This window comes from Phyllostomus hastatus, unplaced genomic scaffold, assembly GCF_019186645.2.
Source record: "Phyllostomus hastatus isolate PE091 unplaced genomic scaffold, TTU_PhHast_1.1 phas_contig_2248, whole genome shotgun sequence".
In the NCBI taxonomy this organism is placed as follows: Eukaryota; Metazoa; Chordata; class Mammalia; order Chiroptera; family Phyllostomidae; genus Phyllostomus; species Phyllostomus hastatus.
Genome location: NW_025333761.1, coordinates 163,873 through 184,211, shown reverse-complemented (window position 1 = coordinate 184,211; position 20,339 = coordinate 163,873). Strand labels below are relative to the sequence as shown.

Sequence of the window (20,339 nt, the reverse complement as noted above, 5' to 3'; positions counted from 1 at the left end):
ATACAGATGACCAACAGACAAAAGAAAACATGCTCATAATCACCAATCATCAGAGAATGCAAATTTAAAAAAAACATAGTGAGTTATCACCTCACATCTGTCATAAAGGCTATCATCAATAAATTAACAATCAACAAGTGTTGGCGAGGATGTGGAGAACCCTGGTGCACTGTTGGTGGAAATGCAAATTGGTATAGCCACTATGGAAACTGCACTGAAATTTCTCAAAAAATTAAAAATGGAATTGCATTATGATTCAGTGTTTACAATTTTGGGTATAGATATGAAGAAAACAAAAAACTAAATTGAAAAAATATATGCACCCTTATGTTCATTGCAGCATTATTTACAATAGCCAAAATATGGAAGCAACCCAAGTGCCCATCAGTAGACAAGTAAATAAAAAAGCAGTGGTACCTATATACAATTGAATATTACTTGACCATAAAAATGAGTGAAATTCTATCATTTGCAACAGTATGGACAGAGCGAGAGGCTATTATGCTAAGTGAAATAAGTTAGTCAAACAAAGACACATATCATATGATTTCACTTAAAGGAGGAATCTAAAAAACTAAATAAATGAACAAACAGAACAGAAACAGACACATAGAGAGAACAAACTGATGGTTGCCAGAGAGGTTGGAGCTTGAGCAACTGGGTGAAAAAGGTGAAGAGATTAAGAAGTGCAAATTGATAGTCATGGGAATCTAAAGTACAGAATAGAAAACATAGTCAATAATATTGTAATAATAAGTCTGGTGACATGTGGGTACTTAAAATATCAGGGGAATCACTCTGTAAATTACATGATTGTCTAACCACTGTGCAATACAGCAGAAACTAATATAGAATAATACTAAATGTCAATTATAATTGGAAAATAACATTTAATCCCCCAAAATAAAATTTGATTTCAAAATTAGTTGTATTTTTATCTTAACAATTGACTCAAGCTTAATTTAAAATTGTTAAATTATCATGTATTTTTTGCAGAAACATATTTCAACAAAGTTAGCTCTGTAACAAATTTTATAGAGTTTGGGTATATTAAAAAATTATATAAAAATTGGGTGTATTCAACTTAAAACTTTGGGCCCAGAGGTGTCATAAAAATTGAAGACAGTAACCACATACATGTGTTAAAATTAATTAACTAAATCTAGATGAACTATTGTATTAATATAAGCCACAAAATCAATATTGAATGCAAAAAAAAGCCACTTTAGATCAGGAAAATATGACATGCTTTTTATGTAAATTATAAAAAGTATACACAAAATATTATATACTATTTACAGATACATATATGTAACATAAGAATAAAAACAGAAAAAAGTTTGCACACGAATCTCACCCTTAATTGACTCAGGGTGAGAGAAAGAGAATGGAGAAATGTTCAAGGGAACTATAATGGGAATGTCTGTAATGGTTAAATTCTTTAACATATCTGGATACTGGCAAATAGGCTTTAAGATAACAATTATGAAAAAATTTTTAAATCATTATCAAAATGTGGTCATTATGTGTGAAATTGTGTTTAAAAACATAATTGTTTAATGCCATTGAAGAGTGAACTAAACTAGGCAGAAATTGAAGATCCAGTGTTAAAGAGAGAAACTAAGTGGAGTGAGATTTTTTAAAAAATATTTCCTTTATTTATTTTTAGAGAGAGGGGGAGAGAGAGAGAAATCAATGTGTAAGAGAAATATCAGTTGGATGCCTCTTGCATGCCCCCAGCTGGGGACTGAATCCACAGTCCAGACATATGCCCTGACTGGTGCCTTTTTGGGTTTGCGAGATGACACTGAACTCACTGAACCAGTCAGGTATGGAATAAGATATTGAGTATTTATGTGTATTTGGCTTTTTACCTAATGGAATAAAGAAATATATAAAAATAATTTCAACAATAATGTTTAATGTCTCATGTTTCAAAAAGTATCCAGGTGATAGAATAATAGATTTCAAGGTAGCAATTACAAAATCTGGACAAAATATTGGAAAACAACAATAACAATGATCTCAAGGCCCTGGAGAACAAATGAATGTGAGCACAGGCAGAAGTGGATCAAAGCCAAGAGAGAGAACCGCAAGCACTGAGATTTGCACACATGTAGCTGCGGGAAATCCCTAGGCCATGTGGTGTTGGGAGCAGAAACTCACAGTCTCACTGGCTTGACAAGTCAGAGGACAGGCCGAGCATCTGGAAAGTGATGGGGCAAATCTAAGGGGCTGCTGATGTTCTGTTTCTTGACATTTGAAGTGGTTACACAGATATTTGCTTTAGAAAAGTTATTGAGCTACATACGTATATTTTATGCAGTTTTCTGTATGTGCACTGACTTCAATAAAAATGTTAAAATGTGTTTTTGAAAAATATCTCCTAGCTCAGTTCTACTGAGATTTTCTATGGAAGAAAAGAGAAGAGGAGAGGAGAGGAGGGGAGGGGAGGGGAGGGGAGGAGAGGGGAGGAAAGGAGAGGAGAGGAGAAGAAGAGAAAATAGGTATCTCTATTGGAGAACAAGAATATCTATAAAAATGGCCATATACTGGGCAAATTGTGAGACAAGATGACATCCTGATCATCTGGAGAAGCATTAATTAGTAAGAGGGCTTTGTTTATTCACTCAACAGGTATTTCCAAAGTCTATAGTACATTTTATTCCCTTTTTATAGAAAGTATCTTTATTTAAAGAACCCTATACTGATATGAACTATAAAAAAAAACAACAACAACAACAACTCTGTGTGTTCAATTCCTTAGAAGACACTGTTGAGATGCTTTACCAAATTACCAACTCTAGGGAATCTGGAGAGATTCTCTAGCTATATAAGGGATGGGTCTCTGTCAATGAACCAGACCCAGAAGAAGGATGGCATATATTTGGCTCTTTGAAGGGTCATGAAGAACTCAATGACTCTCTACAGCTAATATAAAAAACAGAATTTTTTTACCAGTCTTAATTTACCATTGTTTTTGTGGGGCCAAGCCTTTTTCTTTGTTTAAAGATTTGCCCTACCACAATCCAAGTCTGCCTCTGAAGGAAGCACAGAACATTAATATGAAAAAAAACTCTTGCTACAGCAAATCACAGACTATTTAATTATGTAATCCTGGTTAAGCTCAAATTTCCACCATAACACATGTGATTCATACTCAGGAATGTGTAGAGCACCAGCTCACCTGCAAAAGGGGTTCCTTTTCCTTTAGGTGTGCTTGCATGAGAAGGCGTGGTTAGCCTGGGAACAGCTGTACTCCGTGTTGCTGAAATAGGAGCAGAGGGCAGTCTTTGTGTTGTGTGGAGACTCTTAGTCACTGGAGCATGTGCAGCAGTGAACTTTTGTGTTCCTGGAAGACTCCGTGTAAATGAAGCTTTTGCTGTTGTGAGTCTTTGGGTTTTGGGGGTAGCTTGTGTAACAGAAGAATTTGCCGTGATGGGAGTCTGGGCTGCTGGAGGGGTCTCTGTAGACAGAGCATTTGATACAGGGGTTATTTTGGCTATTGTGACTGAATCATTTGCTGTGATGGGTTTTTGAGGAGATGATGGGGTTTCCATAACTGAAATATTTGAGGTGGGTTTCTGAGGATTATTTGGAACATGTAAGGTGGATTTATGAGAAATTAGTAGGGTCTTTGTAGCTGAAGAATTTATTTTAGTGGGTTTTTGAGGAGTTGATGTGGCTTCCGTAGCTGCAACATTTGCAGTGATAGGTTTCTGAGGAGATGAGGGGAATTCTATAGCTGGAATATTGAATGTGGATTTCTGAGGAGTCAATGGGGCTTCTGTAGCTGAAAAGTTTACTGTGGTGAGTTCCTGAGGAGTTGATGCGACTTCTGCAGCTGGAACAATTACTGTGGTGTGTTTCTGAGGAGTTGATGGAGTTTTAGTACCTGGAACATCCACTGTGGTGGGTTTCTGAGGAGTTGATGGGGCTTTGGTACCTGAAACATCTACTGTGGTGGGTTTCTGAGGAGCTGGTGTGACCTTAGAAATTGGAGGACTTCCTGTGGAGGAAAAATGTCATTCACATATTAGTTAAATAATGCTGTTAAAATTTAGAAACCAATTGATTACTTGATGACTCTTCTCTCCCCAGACCCAAACACCTAAATATGACATTTAGGAAACCAAGTCTTGTTGTGCATTTCCCAAGGAACTGAACTGCTATGCTGATTTTACTTCAATATAAACTATACCTACAGGCAACTAAATGCACCAAGTAGTACTGAGAAGATTAAACTGCTTTCTGTGTGAAGAAGGAAAGCCAAAATCAGAGTTGGCAGTGATCTCATTCTGTGACACAGCCCAAATAAAGATATTTTCCCTCAGAAAGTGTCTTCCTTTGCTCATGCCAAGACCAAAGAACAGCAGGATGCAAACACTGGACAACAGAGATAATCACAACAGAGATCGCCCAGAGTTTCTGTTCCCATAGCTTTCAGGATATGTTAGTGACCTTGGAAACTTATTTCACTTCTTTTTTAAAGTAATAAAGTCAGTCAGAATGAAATTATTCCCTTTATCTCCTCTTGTGCTGTTTACCAACTTTACAAACATTAGTTTAGTTCCTTTTGGATTTAGGTGAGCCAACAAATGCCTAAAGTGCAACTTCAGTTAAGATCTTATTCTGAGAATCATAAGTAAGGGCCTGGTACGGTGACTTGGGTTGCCTAGACCACCTCCCTCTCACAGCAGTTCTGAGTAGTACTTGGGCGTGTTCTACCACATCCTAGAGACCAAGGTTTCTAATCCCTCTGAACTTTGGTTTTCTCACCTATAAAGTGAGTGGCCCTCCTCTGGCTGTCTTTCTCTACTACTTGGGTATTTGCAGAGCTGAAGCAATGTGCTCATTGAGAGCACCTCCCCCACCCCATTTTAAATCCTGTTTCAGGGACTGGCATTCAGAATTTCCTGTGCCAATACCCCTTTCAAGGCCTTAGAGGGGCTTTCCTCCTGGTCTACACTCTTTTTCCTCCCCTCCCCTCCCCACTCTCTCCCTCCCTCTCCCTCTCTTTCTTTCCTTCTTCTTTCTCTCCCTCTCTCTCTCTTTCTTTCCCCTCTTTTTTCTTTTCTTTCTTTTTTTTAAAGATTTTATTTACTTATTTTTAGAGAGGGAAGGGAGGGAGATAGATAGATAGAGAGAGAGAGAAACATCAATGTGCGGTTGCTGGGGGTTATGCCCTGCAACCCAGGCATGTACCCGGGCTGGGAATCGAACCTGGGACACTTTGGCTCCCAGCCCGCGCTCAATCCACTGAGCTACGCCAGCCAGGGCTTATTTCTTTTTTTTTTTTAATTTATATTTTAGAGATATGGAGAGGGAGAAAGAGAGGGAGAGAATTATCAATCAGTTGCCTCTTGCACACCCCCAACTAGGGACCTGGCCCACAACCCAGGCATGTGCCTTGACCAGGAATTGAACCAGTGAACTGGTAACCTTTCAGTTCACAGGCTGGTGCTCAACCCTACCAGCCAAGGCCACTCTCCCTTTTTTAAAATTATGTAATGCTTCATAAATTTGCATGTCAACTTTATTCAAGGGACATGCTAATTTTCTCTGTATTGTTCTAGTTTTAGTATATGTGCTGCTGAAAGGAGCACATGGTATATATACTTGAGGATGGTCTATACCGTTGATGTGCATTCCTCTGCCCACAGTTCAGTGGAATGGGGATAAGGGTCATAGGGCACTTGAGTGTGTAGACTGAGTTGTCCATTTACAGGCACCAGAGGCCCCTCATTGAAAGAAGGGGGCAACTATTCAAGAAAGGCTGGGTCTTAGACCAAAGACTTTCATATCTATTCTACTTAACTATTGGAAGAAATGACAAGATAGTAAATGACCAAATGCAATGCAAATTTTAGATTGTTTTTAATCCTTTATCTCCAAAGCTAATAAATTAAGGAACATTACAAACAAAAGATTTTACATAAGCTAAGACTTATATTAGAAGATGAGTTTAGCACAAATATTCAGTGTGAATAATTAATTTTTTTATTTTTTATTTTTTTTTTAATTTTTGTTATTGTTACTCAAGTACAATTGTCTCAACTTTTCTACCACCACTGTCCCTTGTCAGACCTACCCCCACCTCCCACCCTCAAACCTTTCCCCCTTTGGTTTTGCCCATGGATCCTTTATACATATTCCTTGACCTCCCTTCCTCTTCCAGCCCCCGTTATCCCCCTTCTCCCTTCCCTCTGGTTACTGTCAGTTTGTTCTTTATTTCAGTGTCTCTCGTTATATTTTGCTTCTTTGTTTGTTTTGTTAATTAGGTGCCACTTATAGGTGAGCTCATATGGAATGGAATAGTATGCATCAGGAAGAAAGAAGGAGTCCCTACCCTTTTTGAGAGCCTGGATGGAACTGGAGACCATTATGCTAAATGAAATAAGCCAGGTGGTGAAAGACAAACACCATATGATCACTGTGAATAATTCTTAATGCACAGAAAGTAATTTGTCATTGATTATTCAACCTGAAAACATGAATGTTTCGACTCTCAGTCTTACCTTTGCACTCTGGAAATGGATCACCCCAGTCAACATTATCTCCCCTAACAAGACAGTAAGTAGAAGTTACACCAACTAATTTGTACCTAAACAATGAAGGGAGAAAAAAAGTTGAGTTCTTTTAAATTCTCCAGAATGTCATCTTAAAATATTTACTATACCAGTAGTTGGAGACAAAACAACATTTATAAAAGTTTGTATGGCAGTTTAAAGAAACAGAAAACAATTTTAAAAGGTGATCCAAAGTATAAAAAAGTGTAAGATATGCAAGACATTTCTTATTTGGGAGGAGTAAATGTTAAAAAAACAAAGCATTTTAAATCATTTTATTTATTTATTTTTTTAATTGTTGTTCAAGTCCAGTTGTCTCCATTTTCCCACTACCACTTTCTTATGCCCCCACCCACTCCCATCTCCCACCCTCAATCCTATGTCCCTTCGGCTTTGTCCATGGGTCCTTTATACATGTTCCTTGATGACCCTTCTCCTTCTTTCCCCCATTATCTCTCTCCCACCTCCCCTCTGGTTACTGTCAGTTTGTTCTTTATTTCAATGTCTCTCATTATATTTTTATTGCTTGTTTGTTTTGTTGATTAGGTTCCACTCATAGGTGAGAGCATATGGTGTTTGTCTTTCACCACCTGGCTTATTTCACTTGGTATAATGCTCTCCGGTTCCACCCATGCTGTCATGAAGGGTAGGGGTTCCTTCTTTCTTTCTGATGCATAGTATTCCATTGTGTTAAAGTACATTGTTTTTTGATCCACTCATTGACTGATGGGCACTTAGGTTGCTTCTAGCACTTGGCTGTTATAAATTGCAGTGCTATGAACATTGGGGTGCATAGGTTCTTTTGAATTGATGTTTCAGGATTCTTAGGGTATAGTCCCAACAGTGGAATCATCAGGTCAAAAGGTAGTTCCATTTTTAGTTTTTCAAGGAAATTCCATACTGTTTTCCACAGTGCTTGCACCAGTTTGCATTCCCAACAACAGTGTCCTAGAGTTCCCTTTTCTCTGCAACCTCACCAGCACTTGTTTGTTGATTTGTTTATGATGACCATTCTGACTGGTGTGAAGTAGTATCTCATTGTGGTTTTAATTTTCATCTCTTTGATGACTAACAATGCTGAGTGTCCTTTCATATGTCTCTAGGCCCTTTGTATGTCTTCTGTGGAGAAGTATCTGTTCAAATCCTTTGCCCATTTATTAATTGGGTTGTTTGTCTTCATGGAGTGGAGTTGTGTGAGTTTTGTATATATTTTGGAGATCAAACCCTTGTTCCAGGTATCTCTGGCAAATGTATTTTCCCATACAGTTGGTTCCTTTTTCATATTGCTGATGTTTTCTTTATCTGTGCTGAAGCTTTTTATTTTGATGAAGTCCCATTTATTTCTTCTTTCCTTTAAGTCCCTTCCTCTAGGGGACATATTAGTGAAAATATTGCTGTGTGGAATATCTGAGATTTTCCTGTCTATGTTCTCCTCTAGGACTTTTATTGTCTTATAACTTATATTTAAGACTTTTATCCATCTTGAGTTTATTTTTGTGTATGGTGTAAGTTAGTGATCAAGTTTTATTTTTTACATATCTCCCAACACCATTCATTAAAGAGGCTATTTTGACTCCATTTTATGCTTCTGCCCCCTTCGGCAAATATTAATTGACTGTAGAGACTTGGGTTTATTTCTGGGCTCTCTGTTCTGTTCCATTGGTCTATGTGCCCGTTTTAATGCCAGTACCAGACTGTTTTTATTACAGTGGCTTTGTAATATAGTTTGATGTCAGGTATTGTGATTTCACCTACTTTGTTGTTCTTTCTCAAAATGGTTGTGGCTATCAGGGTAGTTTATGGTTCCTTATAAATATTTGAAATGTTTGTTCTATATCTGTGAAATATGTCATTGTTATTCTAATAGGGATTGCACTGAATCTTTAAATTGCTTTGGGTAGTATGGAGATTATGATGATGTCAATTCTTCCTATCCATGAGCATGGTATATGCTTCCACTGATTTCTGCCTTCCTTAATTTCTTTCTTTAGTGTTGTGTAGTTTCCTAAGTACAGGTCTTTGATCTCCTTGGTTAGGTTTATTCCCAGGTACTTTATTTCTCTTGTTGGTATAGCATATGCAATTTTTTTCTTGGTTTCTGTTTCTGGTATTTCATTGTTGGTGTATAAAAATGCCTTCTATTTCCAAATATTCACTTTGTATACCACTGTTTTACCAAATTCACTTTTTAGGTCAAGTAGTTTTTTGGTGTAGTCTATAGGATTTTCTATGTACACTATCATGTCATCTGCAAACAATGACAGTTTTGTTTCCTCTTTTCTAATTTGGATGCCTTTTATTTCTTATTCTCATCTGATTGCTGTGGCTAGGATATGTTGAATAGAAGCGGTGAAAGAGGCATTGTCTTGTTCTTGATCTTGGGAAAGCTTTTAATTTTTGGCCATTGAAGATGATGTTGACTGTAAGTTTTTTCATATATGGCCTTTAGTATGTTGACGTTAGTCCCCTCTACTCCCACTTTACTGAACATTTTTATCATAAATGAATGCTCTACCTTATCAAATGCTTTTTCTGCATCTATTTATTGGATTATGTGATCTTTGTCTTTCCTTTTGTTTATGTGTTGTATTATGTTTATTGATTTCTGAATATTGTACCATCCTTTCGTCCCTGGAATGAATCCAACTTGATCATGGTATATGATCTTTTTAATGCATTGTTGGATGCAGTTTGTCAATATTTTGTTGAGAATTTTAGCATCTATGTCCATCAGCAATATTGGCCCATAGTTTTCTTTCTTTCTTGTGTCTTTATCTGGTTTTGGGATTAGGATGATGCTGGCCTTATAAAAAGAGTGTGGGAGTCTTCCTTCTTGGATTTTTTGGAATAGTCTGAGGATAGGAATTAGCTCACCCTTAAATGTTTTGTAAAATTCTGCTGTGAAACTGTTTAGTCTAGGATTTTTGTGTACCAGGAATTTTTTTATTACTGCTTCAGTTTCGCCAGCTGTTATCAGTCTGTTCAGGCTTTCTGCTTCTTCTTCATTCAGTTTTGGAAATTATATTTTTCTAGAAATTTGTCCATTTCACACCAACTTCTTGGCATATAGTTGTTCATAATAATTTCTTACAATACTTTGTATTTCTGTGGTCTCAGTTGTAATTTATCCTTTTTCACTTTGATTTCATTCATTTGGGACCTCTCCCTTTTTTTCTTGATGAGTCTGGTTAAAGAACTGTCCATTTTTGTTTATCTTTTCAAAGAATAGGCACCTGGGTTTATTGATCTTTTGAATTGTTCTTTTAGTATCTAAGTCATTGATTCTGCTCTGATCTTGATTATTTCATTCCTTCTATTCACTCAGTTCTTATAGGTGTAAGGTTAGGTTGTTTGTTTGAAAATGTTTCTATATTTTATAAGTAGACCTGTATCACTATGAACTTCCTTCTCAGGACTGCCTTCACTGTGTCCCATAGGTTTTGGAATGTTGTGTGTTCATTTCATTTGTTTCCAGAAACTCTTTGATTTCTTCCTCAATCTCATTCTTACTCCATTTATTGTTCAATAGTATGGTATTCAATCTCTATGAGTTTAAATGTTTTTGAGTTTTTTCCTTGAGGTTGGTTTCTAGTTTCAAGCCCTTGTAGTTGGAGAAAATGCTTGATATGATTTCAATTTTGTTGAATTTGTTGAGGCTTGTTTTGTGTCCTATCATGTGGTCTATCTTTGAAAATGTTCCGTGTGCCTTTGAAAAAAATTTGTATTTTGTTTTTTTGGGGATGAAAACTTCTAAGTATATCAGTTAACTACATTGATCTAATGTATCATTCAGTTCCACAATATCCTTGAGATTTTGTTTGAAAGATCTATCCGTTATTGACAGTGTTGTGTTAAATTCTCCTACTATAATTGTGTTGCTGTCTATATCTTTCTTGAAGTCCTCCAAGACTTTTCTTATATATTTGGGTTATCCTATGTTGAGTGCATATATGAATTCTTCCCTTGAGTATTATGAAGTGTCCTTGTGTGTCTCTTTTTTTATAGCCTTTGTTTTAAAGTCTATTTTTTTCTGATATAAGTATTGCTACCGTGGCTTTCTTTTTCCTATCCATTCTCTTCGAATATTTTTTCCCAATCCTTCACTTTTAGTCTGTGGAGGGTTTTTTGTTCTGAGATGGATCTCTTGTAGGAAGCATATATATGGGTCATGTTTTCTTATCCATTCAGCTACCCTATGTCTTTTGATGGGAGCATTTAATCCATTTACATTTAAGGTTAGTATTGTTATTTATAACAATAAAAATTGTAAGGTTATTATATTATTTAAGGCTATTTTCCCCCTTTGTACCTGTGTTCCCCTCTCTCTCACTCTTTTTCTTCATCTATTTAAAGCATTCCTGTAGCATATCTTGCACTACTGGTTTGGTGGAGGTGTATTATTTTAGCCTTCTTTTTTCTAGGAAATTCCTTATTTCATTTTCCATTTTACTTAAGAGCCTTGTTGGGTAGAGTCATCCTGGCTGCAGGCCTTTACTTTTCACTAATTGGAATATTTCTTGGCATTCCCTTCTGGCTTGTAGTGTTCCTGCTGAGAAGTCAGCTGCTAGTCTTATTAGGGCTCTCTTATATGTTACTTTCTGTATTTCCCTTGCTGCCTTTAAGATTCTCTTTTTGTTTTTGAATTTGCCATTTTAATTATGATGTATCTTGGAGTGGGCTTCTTTGGATTCCTCTTGCTTGGGGCCCTCTGTGCTTCCTGGACTTATGTGACTTTTTCTCTCATCAAATTAGGGAAGTTTTCCATCATTACTTTTCAAACAGGTTTTCTATTCCTTGACCCTCTTCTTCTTTTTCTGGTATCTCTATTATACAGATATTATTACATTTCATGTTGTCCTGCAATTTCCTTAGCCCCCTTCCATTATTTTTAAGTCTTTTTCTTTTTCTTATCTTGATCATGCTGGGGGTTCTTCCTATGTTGTCCTCCATCTCACTGATTCAATTATCTGCTTCATCTAGCCTGCATTTGATTCCTCCTACTGTGTTCTTCATTTCAGAAATTCTATTCTTCATTTCTTCTTGGCTCTTGTTGATTGTTTTTATGTTCTTTTCCACACTGATATAGTTTGTAGTAAGTTCTTTGTAGTTTCCCTGTAATTTTTGGTAATTCTCACTAAGCTTATTGAGCTTTCTTATAACCATTCTTTTGAACTGAATATCTGGTAGTTTACTTGCCTCTATTTCATTTAGCACTCTTTCTGAGAATTCCTCCTTTCCTTTCAATGGGGAGCTATTTCATTTTAAAATAACATAGATGCTTGGGACTTCTGAACAAGATGGAGGGGTAGGTAGATAAGCTTCACTTCTTCACACAGCCAAAAGAAGGATAACAAAAAATTTAAAATAAAAAACAACCAGAACTGCCAGAAAATCAAACTGTATGGAAGTCTGACAACCAAGGAGTTAAAGAAGAAACATTCATCCAGACTGGTAGAAAGAGTGGAGACGGGAAGCTAGGGCAGCAAGGAAGTATGACAAGGTGGTTCATGGGGTACAAAGCAGTCCTATATTTGAGTGAAGATAAGTTGGGAGGAACAACTGGGGAGTTAGACCCGGCAACTCAGGGTTCCATCACAGGAAACTAAAGCCTCAAAACCTTTGGCTGTAAAAAACTGTGGTGGTTACAGCAAAAGGAGAAACTCCCAGTCTCACAGGAGAGTCTGTTGAAGGGGCCCATAGGATGGTAGAACATACTCAAGCCAATCCACCCAGGAATCAGCACCTGAAAGGGCACAATTAGCTGTGGGTACCAGGGCAAGTAACTGAAAGTGGGGTGAGAGTCCAACAAGCCACATTGTTCCCTCCTGGACCCCTCCTCCACATACAGCATCACAACACAGTGAGGTGGGTTGCCTCACCCTAGTGAATACCAAAGGCTCTGCCCCTTACAACATAACAGGTACACTGAGACAAAGTAATATGGCCCGAATGAAAGAACAGATCAAAACTCCAGAAAAAGAACTAAGCAACAAGAAGATAGCCAACCTATCAGATACAGAGTTCAAAGCACTGGTAATCAGGATGATCACAGAAATGATTGAGTACAGATGCAAACTAGAGGAAGAAGTGAAGGCCATGCAAAGTGAAATAAAGAAAAATATAAAAGGAACCAACAATGAAGGCAAGCAAATGGGGATTCGAATCAATAATTTGGAACAAAAGGAAGAAATACACATTCAACTGGAGCAGAATGAAGAAACAAGAATTCAAAAAATGAGGAGAAGTTTAGGAACATTTGTGACAACTTTGAACATTTCAACATCTGAATCATAGAACTGATAGGAGAAAAGGAAGAGCAAGAAATTGAAAACTTATTTGAACAAATAATGAAGAAGAACTTCCCAAATCTGGCAAAGGAACTAGGCATGCGAGTCTAGGAAGCTCAGAATCCCAAGCAATTAGATCCAAGGAGAAACACATCAAGACACATCATAATTATATTACCCAAGATTAAAGATAAGGAGAGAATCTGAAAAGCAGCAAGAGAAAAGGAGAGAGTTACCTACAAGGGAGTGCCCATAAGACTATCAGCTGATTTATAAAAAAAAAAAACGCACAAAAACCCCAAAAATCTTACAGCCAAGAAGGGGCTGGGAAGAAGTATTCAAAGTCAGGAATGGCAGGGACCTACAACCTAGATTACTCTATCTAGCAAAGCTATCATTTAGAGTGGAAGGGCAGATAAAGTGCTTCCCAGATAAGGTCAAATTAAAGGAGTTCATCATCACCAAGCCCTTATGATATGAAATGTTAAAGGGAATTATCTGAGAAAAAGAAGATCAAAACTATAAACTATAAAAGGACAACAAACTCACAACTATCAACAACTGAATCTAAAAAACAAAAACAAACTAAGCCATTAGAACCATTAGAACAGGAATAGAATCACAGAAATGGAGATCATAAGGAGGGTTATCAGCAGCGAGGGGGAAGGGGGAGAATGGTGGAAAAGGTACAGGGAATAAGAAGCATAATTGGTAAGCACAAAATAGACAGGAAGAAGCTAAAGATAGTATAGGGAATGGAGAAGCTAAAGGACTATGTACAACCTAAGGACATGAACTAAGGCAGGGAGGGATGCTGGCAGGATGGGTGTACAGGGCGGAGGGGGATTAAAGGGAGAAAAAAATGGGACAACTGTAATAGTATAATCAATAAAATATACTTAAAATAAAAATAAAATTATATAGATGCTTGAATATTTTATATTTCTGAGTTCTAAAAGATCAATACAACCTTCATAGAATAATAGAATGTACTTATATTTAAAGGGTTCAAACTCCTCCCAGATATGATATTAATGATCCAAACATCTGTGTTTAGTATAGGAGATAAGTGATACTGTTATTTTTATTTTGTAAATAGTTGACACATGTACAGAGTAAAATATTATAATTTAATTTGCAGATTTTAAATGAGAAAATCCATATAAAGTTTGAGCAGTATCTGAAACACTGATAATACTCAATGAGTGAGTTCTTTTACTCTACATAGAGAGCTTAGAAAAGACCTTAGGTAAAATGATATTTTCACACTAGAAATAAATGTTTTTAGCCTATGATACTTTATAATAGGTTGTTTATATATAGAAAAAATATGCAAATTTGTTATTTAGGTAAATTAAAGATGGGTTTTATTTAATACTTGAATTTAATTTCTGCAAGTATTATCACCATATTATAAGGTTTTTCCTTTACCAATCACATTTAAAATTTTATAATGAATCATAATATGTACTAAAATCTAAGAATTTAGAAAATTTGGTGCTGTAATATCTTCTTTTCTTTGCTCATTTTACTAGATTTAACTACGATGAGCTCATGAGAAAATCTTTGAACAGGCAGATTGTTTTATTGCTAATGGCTTGTAAACACTGGCCACATATCCAAAATTTTCTTCTTAAATCCTAATTTTTCATTAAATATAAAGTGTTTAGCATGCAAAAACTTACCCTGTATTACATGAGAAGGTGAGGAGTCCACCAAATAATATGTCAGTTTTTATATTGACATGACCATTTAGTATTTCTCCAGGATTAGGACATGATTTTTCTAGAAGACAATGCAAGTTGTTTTTTACAATGAATTGTCAGGCACATCTATGCAAATTCATCATTTGAATCACTGATAACCTCTCATCTGTAGACTGCTTAAATTCTAGTCATTTTATAAGTTTCAAAAATGCAACATATTTAGAATACATACTGATTTCATTTCATTTAAGGTGACTTTAATAAAATGTAAAATCTTTGAGTAAATTAATATTCCCATCTTGCAAGTATTTACTTTGCCTAATTTAAAATAAAATTATTCAGTGTTTCTTTAAAGAATCATTCTAAATAATACTATGTACATATAGTAATATGCATACATAGACTTTCAGCATAAAGGATGAAATACCACTTCCCAAAATACCATAGAATTAAGAATCTCTTTAAAACTATACTTACTTTTACAAAATTTCTCTGGTTTGGACCATGTATAATTCTGAAGGCAAGTTAGAGTGTTTGAGAGGGAATGGTCTCTTGAGTAGCCCCCACGGCAATCATATTCCACAACGGTACCCGGTGGGAAGTAATTTTGATTGTTATAAATGCTTTGAAGAGATGCAAAACGTAGCCTGGTTGGAACACTACAGCTACCTAAAAGTATTAACAAATGCAACAATAAGAAAAAGTGGTAACACTTTATTTTATAATTTATATTTAATTATTTGGAATTATCTGGTCCTTACATCCCTCCCTTTTCTGTGCTTCTTTGTACATATTTGGTATCTATCAACATGACATTTATAGTGTCTCAAGAATATATTCAAATATATGTTTTCATTTCTAATTACTAGAGTCCTGTGAAGTAGATTTAGTACATAGATATCACTGTGAATACAATTTGAAAAAATATAACCCATTTAAGTTGTCTGGCACAGTTCTGGTACTGACTCAGTATACGCCAGTTCCCTTAACCTGTCCTGTGTAGCACAGGGGTAGATGAGAACCGATAAACCCAGACCCCTGGGCTAATGTCTTGGACAACAACAATAGTAACAATAATAGCTAATATTTATGGAACACTTCTAAATGTTTTATATATGTATATATATATTCATTTAATTTCACAACAAGCCATTGGGACAAGGATTAGATGAGCCAATGTATACATAAAAGTATTTTAAAATTTTAAACATCTAGGCAAGTATGAATTTATAGAGGTATGGTATAGTGGGAGGGGCACTGAATTTATAGTAAAAAAACTCAAGTTTGAATCATGGCTTTTGTTGATCTCAAGGAAGTTATTTAACTCCCAAGGGCTTGTTTCCTCAACTGGAAAATGAGGATGAGTCCTTACTTAACTCATAGGGTTGTCTGGAGGATTAGGTGAAGTAATATATGTAGTCGAGTTACAAACTCTGTAACCTGATACATGTACAAAGGCTTATGGACATCAACCTATTATCTTCCATCACAGGTTAAAAAAACACTAAAGCCCATTTCATACCTGGTTTCAAGAAATACTTGTTGTTTATACCTACTTGTATACGTCAAAGCTAATACAGGGTTATACATAGAGTTTGAGGATATGTGTCTCAACATAATTACCAAACATGTTCACATGTAATTTATTCCCTAAAAAAACACAACAGCACCTAGTGTTTATTTTCCCTGTTAGTTTGGGAGGTACAGTGTGGGGGGGGCGGGTGTAGGGGAAGTGTTAATGCAGAAGCAGGACCTATTCCCAGAAGTAATGCCATCAATTAGCTGGAGTATAAAGTGCCAGCAGGTATGCCCTGGGGTTTATAATGCTAGAAAACAATCAATTACCAGTCACTCCAACAAGGGATAAAATTTAACTTAACAAGATACATTCCATTCCCATAACTTTTTAAAGAAGAAATGAAGAACTTACGATTACAAAATTCTTCGATTTCTGACCATACATCGCCCTTGAGACAGAACACTGTGTCTGCCTTGCCAGGAAGTTTAGTAAACCCTTGATCGCATGTGTATGTTACCAGGGATCCTTCAGGAAAACTTGTAAGACCGTTCAATGATGCCTGAGCATTAGGCATATCTGGGGGAGGCTTGCAGTCACCTAGAGAGGAAAAAAAAAATGGAACTGAAGGAAACACTTATAGCAACATTCCTTTCCCAAGGCAATAAGGGAAGCAGCAATGACTTTTGATGCACATTTCCATTTCCATTCAGTGCTGAACTGACAGACCAAGAATTTGCTAGGCTTCCTGTCTTGTTAATAAAGTGGTTTAGTCTTTATCTCCACGCAGATACTGTTGCTAGGCACGCAATAAAGACACGCCCCCTTGGAACGTTACACCTGGAGATTTCAAATTTGTAGCTTCAGGTGTTGTATGCGACTAGATTCTGTTTAGGGGCTAGAGCCTTCAGCTAATCTGGCTTCCCACCCTGAAAGAAATGCAGGGGGGATTGACAAATCACTCAATTCAAGCCCTGCCTTTCTGTTTCCCCATGTTTGGGGGCTCCACCAACTCACCAGCGCTTCCTCCATTCTCAATACTTCACTACTAAAGGCAGGCTAGCTGGGATCCAGCACAGCAAGACCCTTAATTGCTGGTTAGCAGCCGATATCCTTTTACTGTCCCACAGGATAGAGCCAGTAAGATCTCTGAGCCTCAAACGCAGAAGTTTATGGGAACAATTACAGATACCCCCATCCCTCACCTCACCAGGTCCCCAGACTTCTGGTTGTCACAGAGAAAGACCCAGCCCGTCCCACACAACCTAGGGGTTCACCCAGCGGGGCCAGGTCCCCGGCCCACTCACCCCGAGAAGCGCGGGGACACAGCAGCAGCAGCAGCAGCAGCAGCGGCAGCAGCGGAGTCAGCCAATTGAGGCGGCCCAGCACTTCGGGGGCGCACCGCCGGGCGGGACTCATGGCGCAGGACAGGGACCCGGCGCTGGCTCTCCGCGGCCTCGTAAGATTAAGCGGTCTAGGGCAAAAAGCTGTAAGTAGCAGCCGAGTAAACTGTTCAGCAATCAATTTAAATTAGCGACATGGGTGGTTCCAGGGTTCTGGATCACCAAAGGGTGGAGCGAAGGGAGTTTGCCTGCAACAGATGCTGGGCGGGGCAAAGGCTGAGGCTCTAGCGTCACCGGCTTCACTTGATCCTTGACTAGGGAGGAAGGGTCCTGGGTAGGGAGGGAGACAAGCTCTTCGGCGCCAGATGCTGGGTCTTTTTGTTTCTTTGTAGGAGTGGGGCCTGAGACGAGCTGCCACCTGGAAATCTGAATATCTGCTTTCTAAATAAAACAAAAAATTGGGGGGAACAGAGGAGAGAGGAGTGTTTCAAGTAGCCAGGCTTGGCTCCCCAGGAATCTGAATTACTTTAAGAGGACCTTAAGCGCCCTTGGTACTGCAAAGCTAAGCGGCAGGTGCGATGGATTCCGCTGCTTGGGGATGAGAAATGGTGCCCACCCAGGGACGTGGTGCCTTCAACTAGGAAGCCTGCCAAATGCCAACAAGTGGATGTGTAAGACTCTGTGCCAAACGACCCTTGAAGAAAGAAGGTGGGGCAACACAGCAGGGAGTGGCTGTTAGTTCATACCGGGTTTGGGTGGAATCACTTTCTTTGCCAGGGTTCTCCATACCTACCAAGGGCCCCTCATGAATTCCACTTTGGGATTATTCTAGTCTGACTGCAGAGTGAAATTCACAGTGTGTCGAGTGGAAAGAAATATGAAAAACAAAAACCAGGTGCCAGAAAGCTAAATGATAGGGTGTTCGATTTAAATCGGGGAAGGTTTGGAGGAAGGTTTGCTAGGACTTTATAAGTTTATGCCCGTGGTTTTGGTGGGTAGCCACACATTAGAATCACATGAGAAGCTTTGTAAAAATCCAAATGCTTCTGATACCTCAGACAAGTTAAACTAGACTTTCTGGAAATAGGACAGGGGCATCAGGTTTATTTTAAGTGCTCCGGGTAAGTAATTCTACTGTGCAGCCAGGTGGAGAGCAACAGATTTACATGGTACTGGCCATAGTAAAGGTCCACACAGCTCAGAGCTCAGCCTGTCAACAACACTAAAGGATGTGAGTGGGAAGGCTAGACACTTCTCCTCATGGAGAGTAATGGCAAGAAATTGTTTCTCTTTAGTGATTTACCTACGCCTAGCTAGCAGAGTCCTAGCTTGGCTTTCTTATCTATACCTTGAACAGCTTACCTGGTTAAGTGAAATCCCTGTCCTGAAATTTTGCCTTAGTCTATGGACTTTGGGGTAACTATTGCATCTTGTTGCGATATTCTTTCTGAAATGCTTTTTGACCACTTTTTATAGGTTGATATGAGCTTTATAAAGAGGAAAACATCCGTTTTCAATAACTGTTTTCTCTGACTCATGTTTACTATACCAAACAGAACTATGTGTCACCCCATGCTAGAACTGATCCTATAGGGATTCCAAGGAAGGAATTCTGATGATCCTTCTTAATAACCTATCAGTATTAAAATATTGCAGAGTATAGAACCTGGGCTTTTAAAATCATCTAGTGTGGCTGTCATATTTTATAGTAAACCATCTTACTTTTACTCTCACATTTGATACAAAAATACAAAGCTTTTCAGGGCCCATCAGTGTTTTAGAAGTGATACCCGGTCTTGGTTTATTCCCCTTAAGAGCTTCTCCTGTCCTTACCTACCACACCCTTCTGCCACACACTTACGGGCAGGTAGTCTTTGTTTCTGCTTGAGCTCAAAGAACTGGTGTGAAAGGAAAGGTAGTATCATCAAAAAGAATTGAAGGTCAAAATCAGTTATGGAGCTGTCAGAAGACAACTTTGATGTCTGTTAGAGGTGTTTATTAAGTGAACATAATAGTTTTTTTCAATCCAGAAAAAAAACAACGACCTCTGCAAAGTGTCAAAAAAAAATTATCTCTGTCACCCAGCTTAGCTACACTGAGTGCTCTAAGCATTTGCCTTCCAAAGTACATGGTTCTTGATAGTATTTTTTAAAGTAACTATTATGAAAAATAACTGGGTGGACTCTTTAGTAACACTTATGGCCACTCCCAAATTTTCAGCACTCTGAGAACAAAGGAAAAAAGAAAAATCTATTGTTCATTTACTCAATGGTGTCAGATGTATGCAAGATTTATCCAGATGATCACTTAATAAGTTGTATAATGTCTAATCACTGGGGTGTGTACCTGAAACTAATATAATGTTGTATATCAATTGATTAAAAAAATAAAAGTTTTATGTATTAGCAAAAAGTGTATGCATTAAGGAATATTAAATATGCAAATGCATAACTTACTAAAGATTACTTTAAATAATGACCTCAATAGTTGTGTTTCAATCACTTCATATACATTTATATCATTTCATCAACACAACTTCATGAACTGGATATAATTGTCTACATTTTATAGCTGAAAAAAGAAAGCTGAGAAGTTAAATAATTAATCAAAATCTGTGTAGCTAATTAAGTGAGCAGGCCAGAATCTAAATCTGATCTGTTTGATTCCAAACTGATATTTACCCCTTTTACTCTACCACATTGCATTCTTTTTATTGCAGTCAGTCAGCAGAGATATTTTCTATGTAGAGGACACATAATTAGGTAATTTGGTTGATTTGGAAACCAAGCTCCTTCTGGTGTCAACAGTACACTTGGGTCTTTGTACTTGATCTGCCAAAAACTAGCTATGCATCTCAGCCCATCACTGTATCCCTCAAGGCCTCATTTCCACATTAGTTAAGAAAGGGCTGAGGACTA

General features: G+C 37.5%; 1 protein-coding gene and 1 non-coding gene across 7 annotated transcripts in view; both read right to left on the bottom strand.

The window, feature by feature from the left end:
• Positions 1 to 17,669, bottom strand: part of CD55 (CD55 molecule (Cromer blood group)) — a 39,492-nt gene extending 21,823 nt beyond the window's left edge. For 2 of the 6 annotated variants that reach the window (XM_045837646.1, XM_045837647.1), the window contains exons 1-6: positions 17,386 to 17,669; positions 16,493 to 16,678; positions 15,040 to 15,231; positions 14,542 to 14,641; positions 6,519 to 6,604; positions 3,188 to 4,009 (exon numbers count right to left, since the gene is read on the bottom strand). In XM_045837646.1, the coding sequence (XP_045693602.1) occupies positions 3,188 to 4,009; positions 6,519 to 6,604; positions 14,542 to 14,641; positions 15,040 to 15,231; positions 16,493 to 16,678; positions 17,386 to 17,497 (1,498 nt within the window). In that variant the 5' untranslated portion in view covers positions 17,498 to 17,669. The remainder of the gene's footprint in view (positions 1 to 3,187; positions 4,010 to 6,518; positions 6,605 to 14,541; positions 14,642 to 15,039; positions 15,232 to 16,492; positions 16,679 to 17,385) is intronic. The other 4 variants (XM_045837648.1, XM_045837649.1, XM_045837650.1 and 1 more) reach the window with 3 other exon arrangements.
• On the bottom strand, positions 5,500 to 5,606 carry LOC123817879. Its single transcript, XR_006785553.1, has one exon. It is a non-coding gene; the product is annotated as a U6 spliceosomal RNA (small nuclear RNA).
• Positions 17,670 to 20,339: the final 2,670 nt, after the last annotated feature.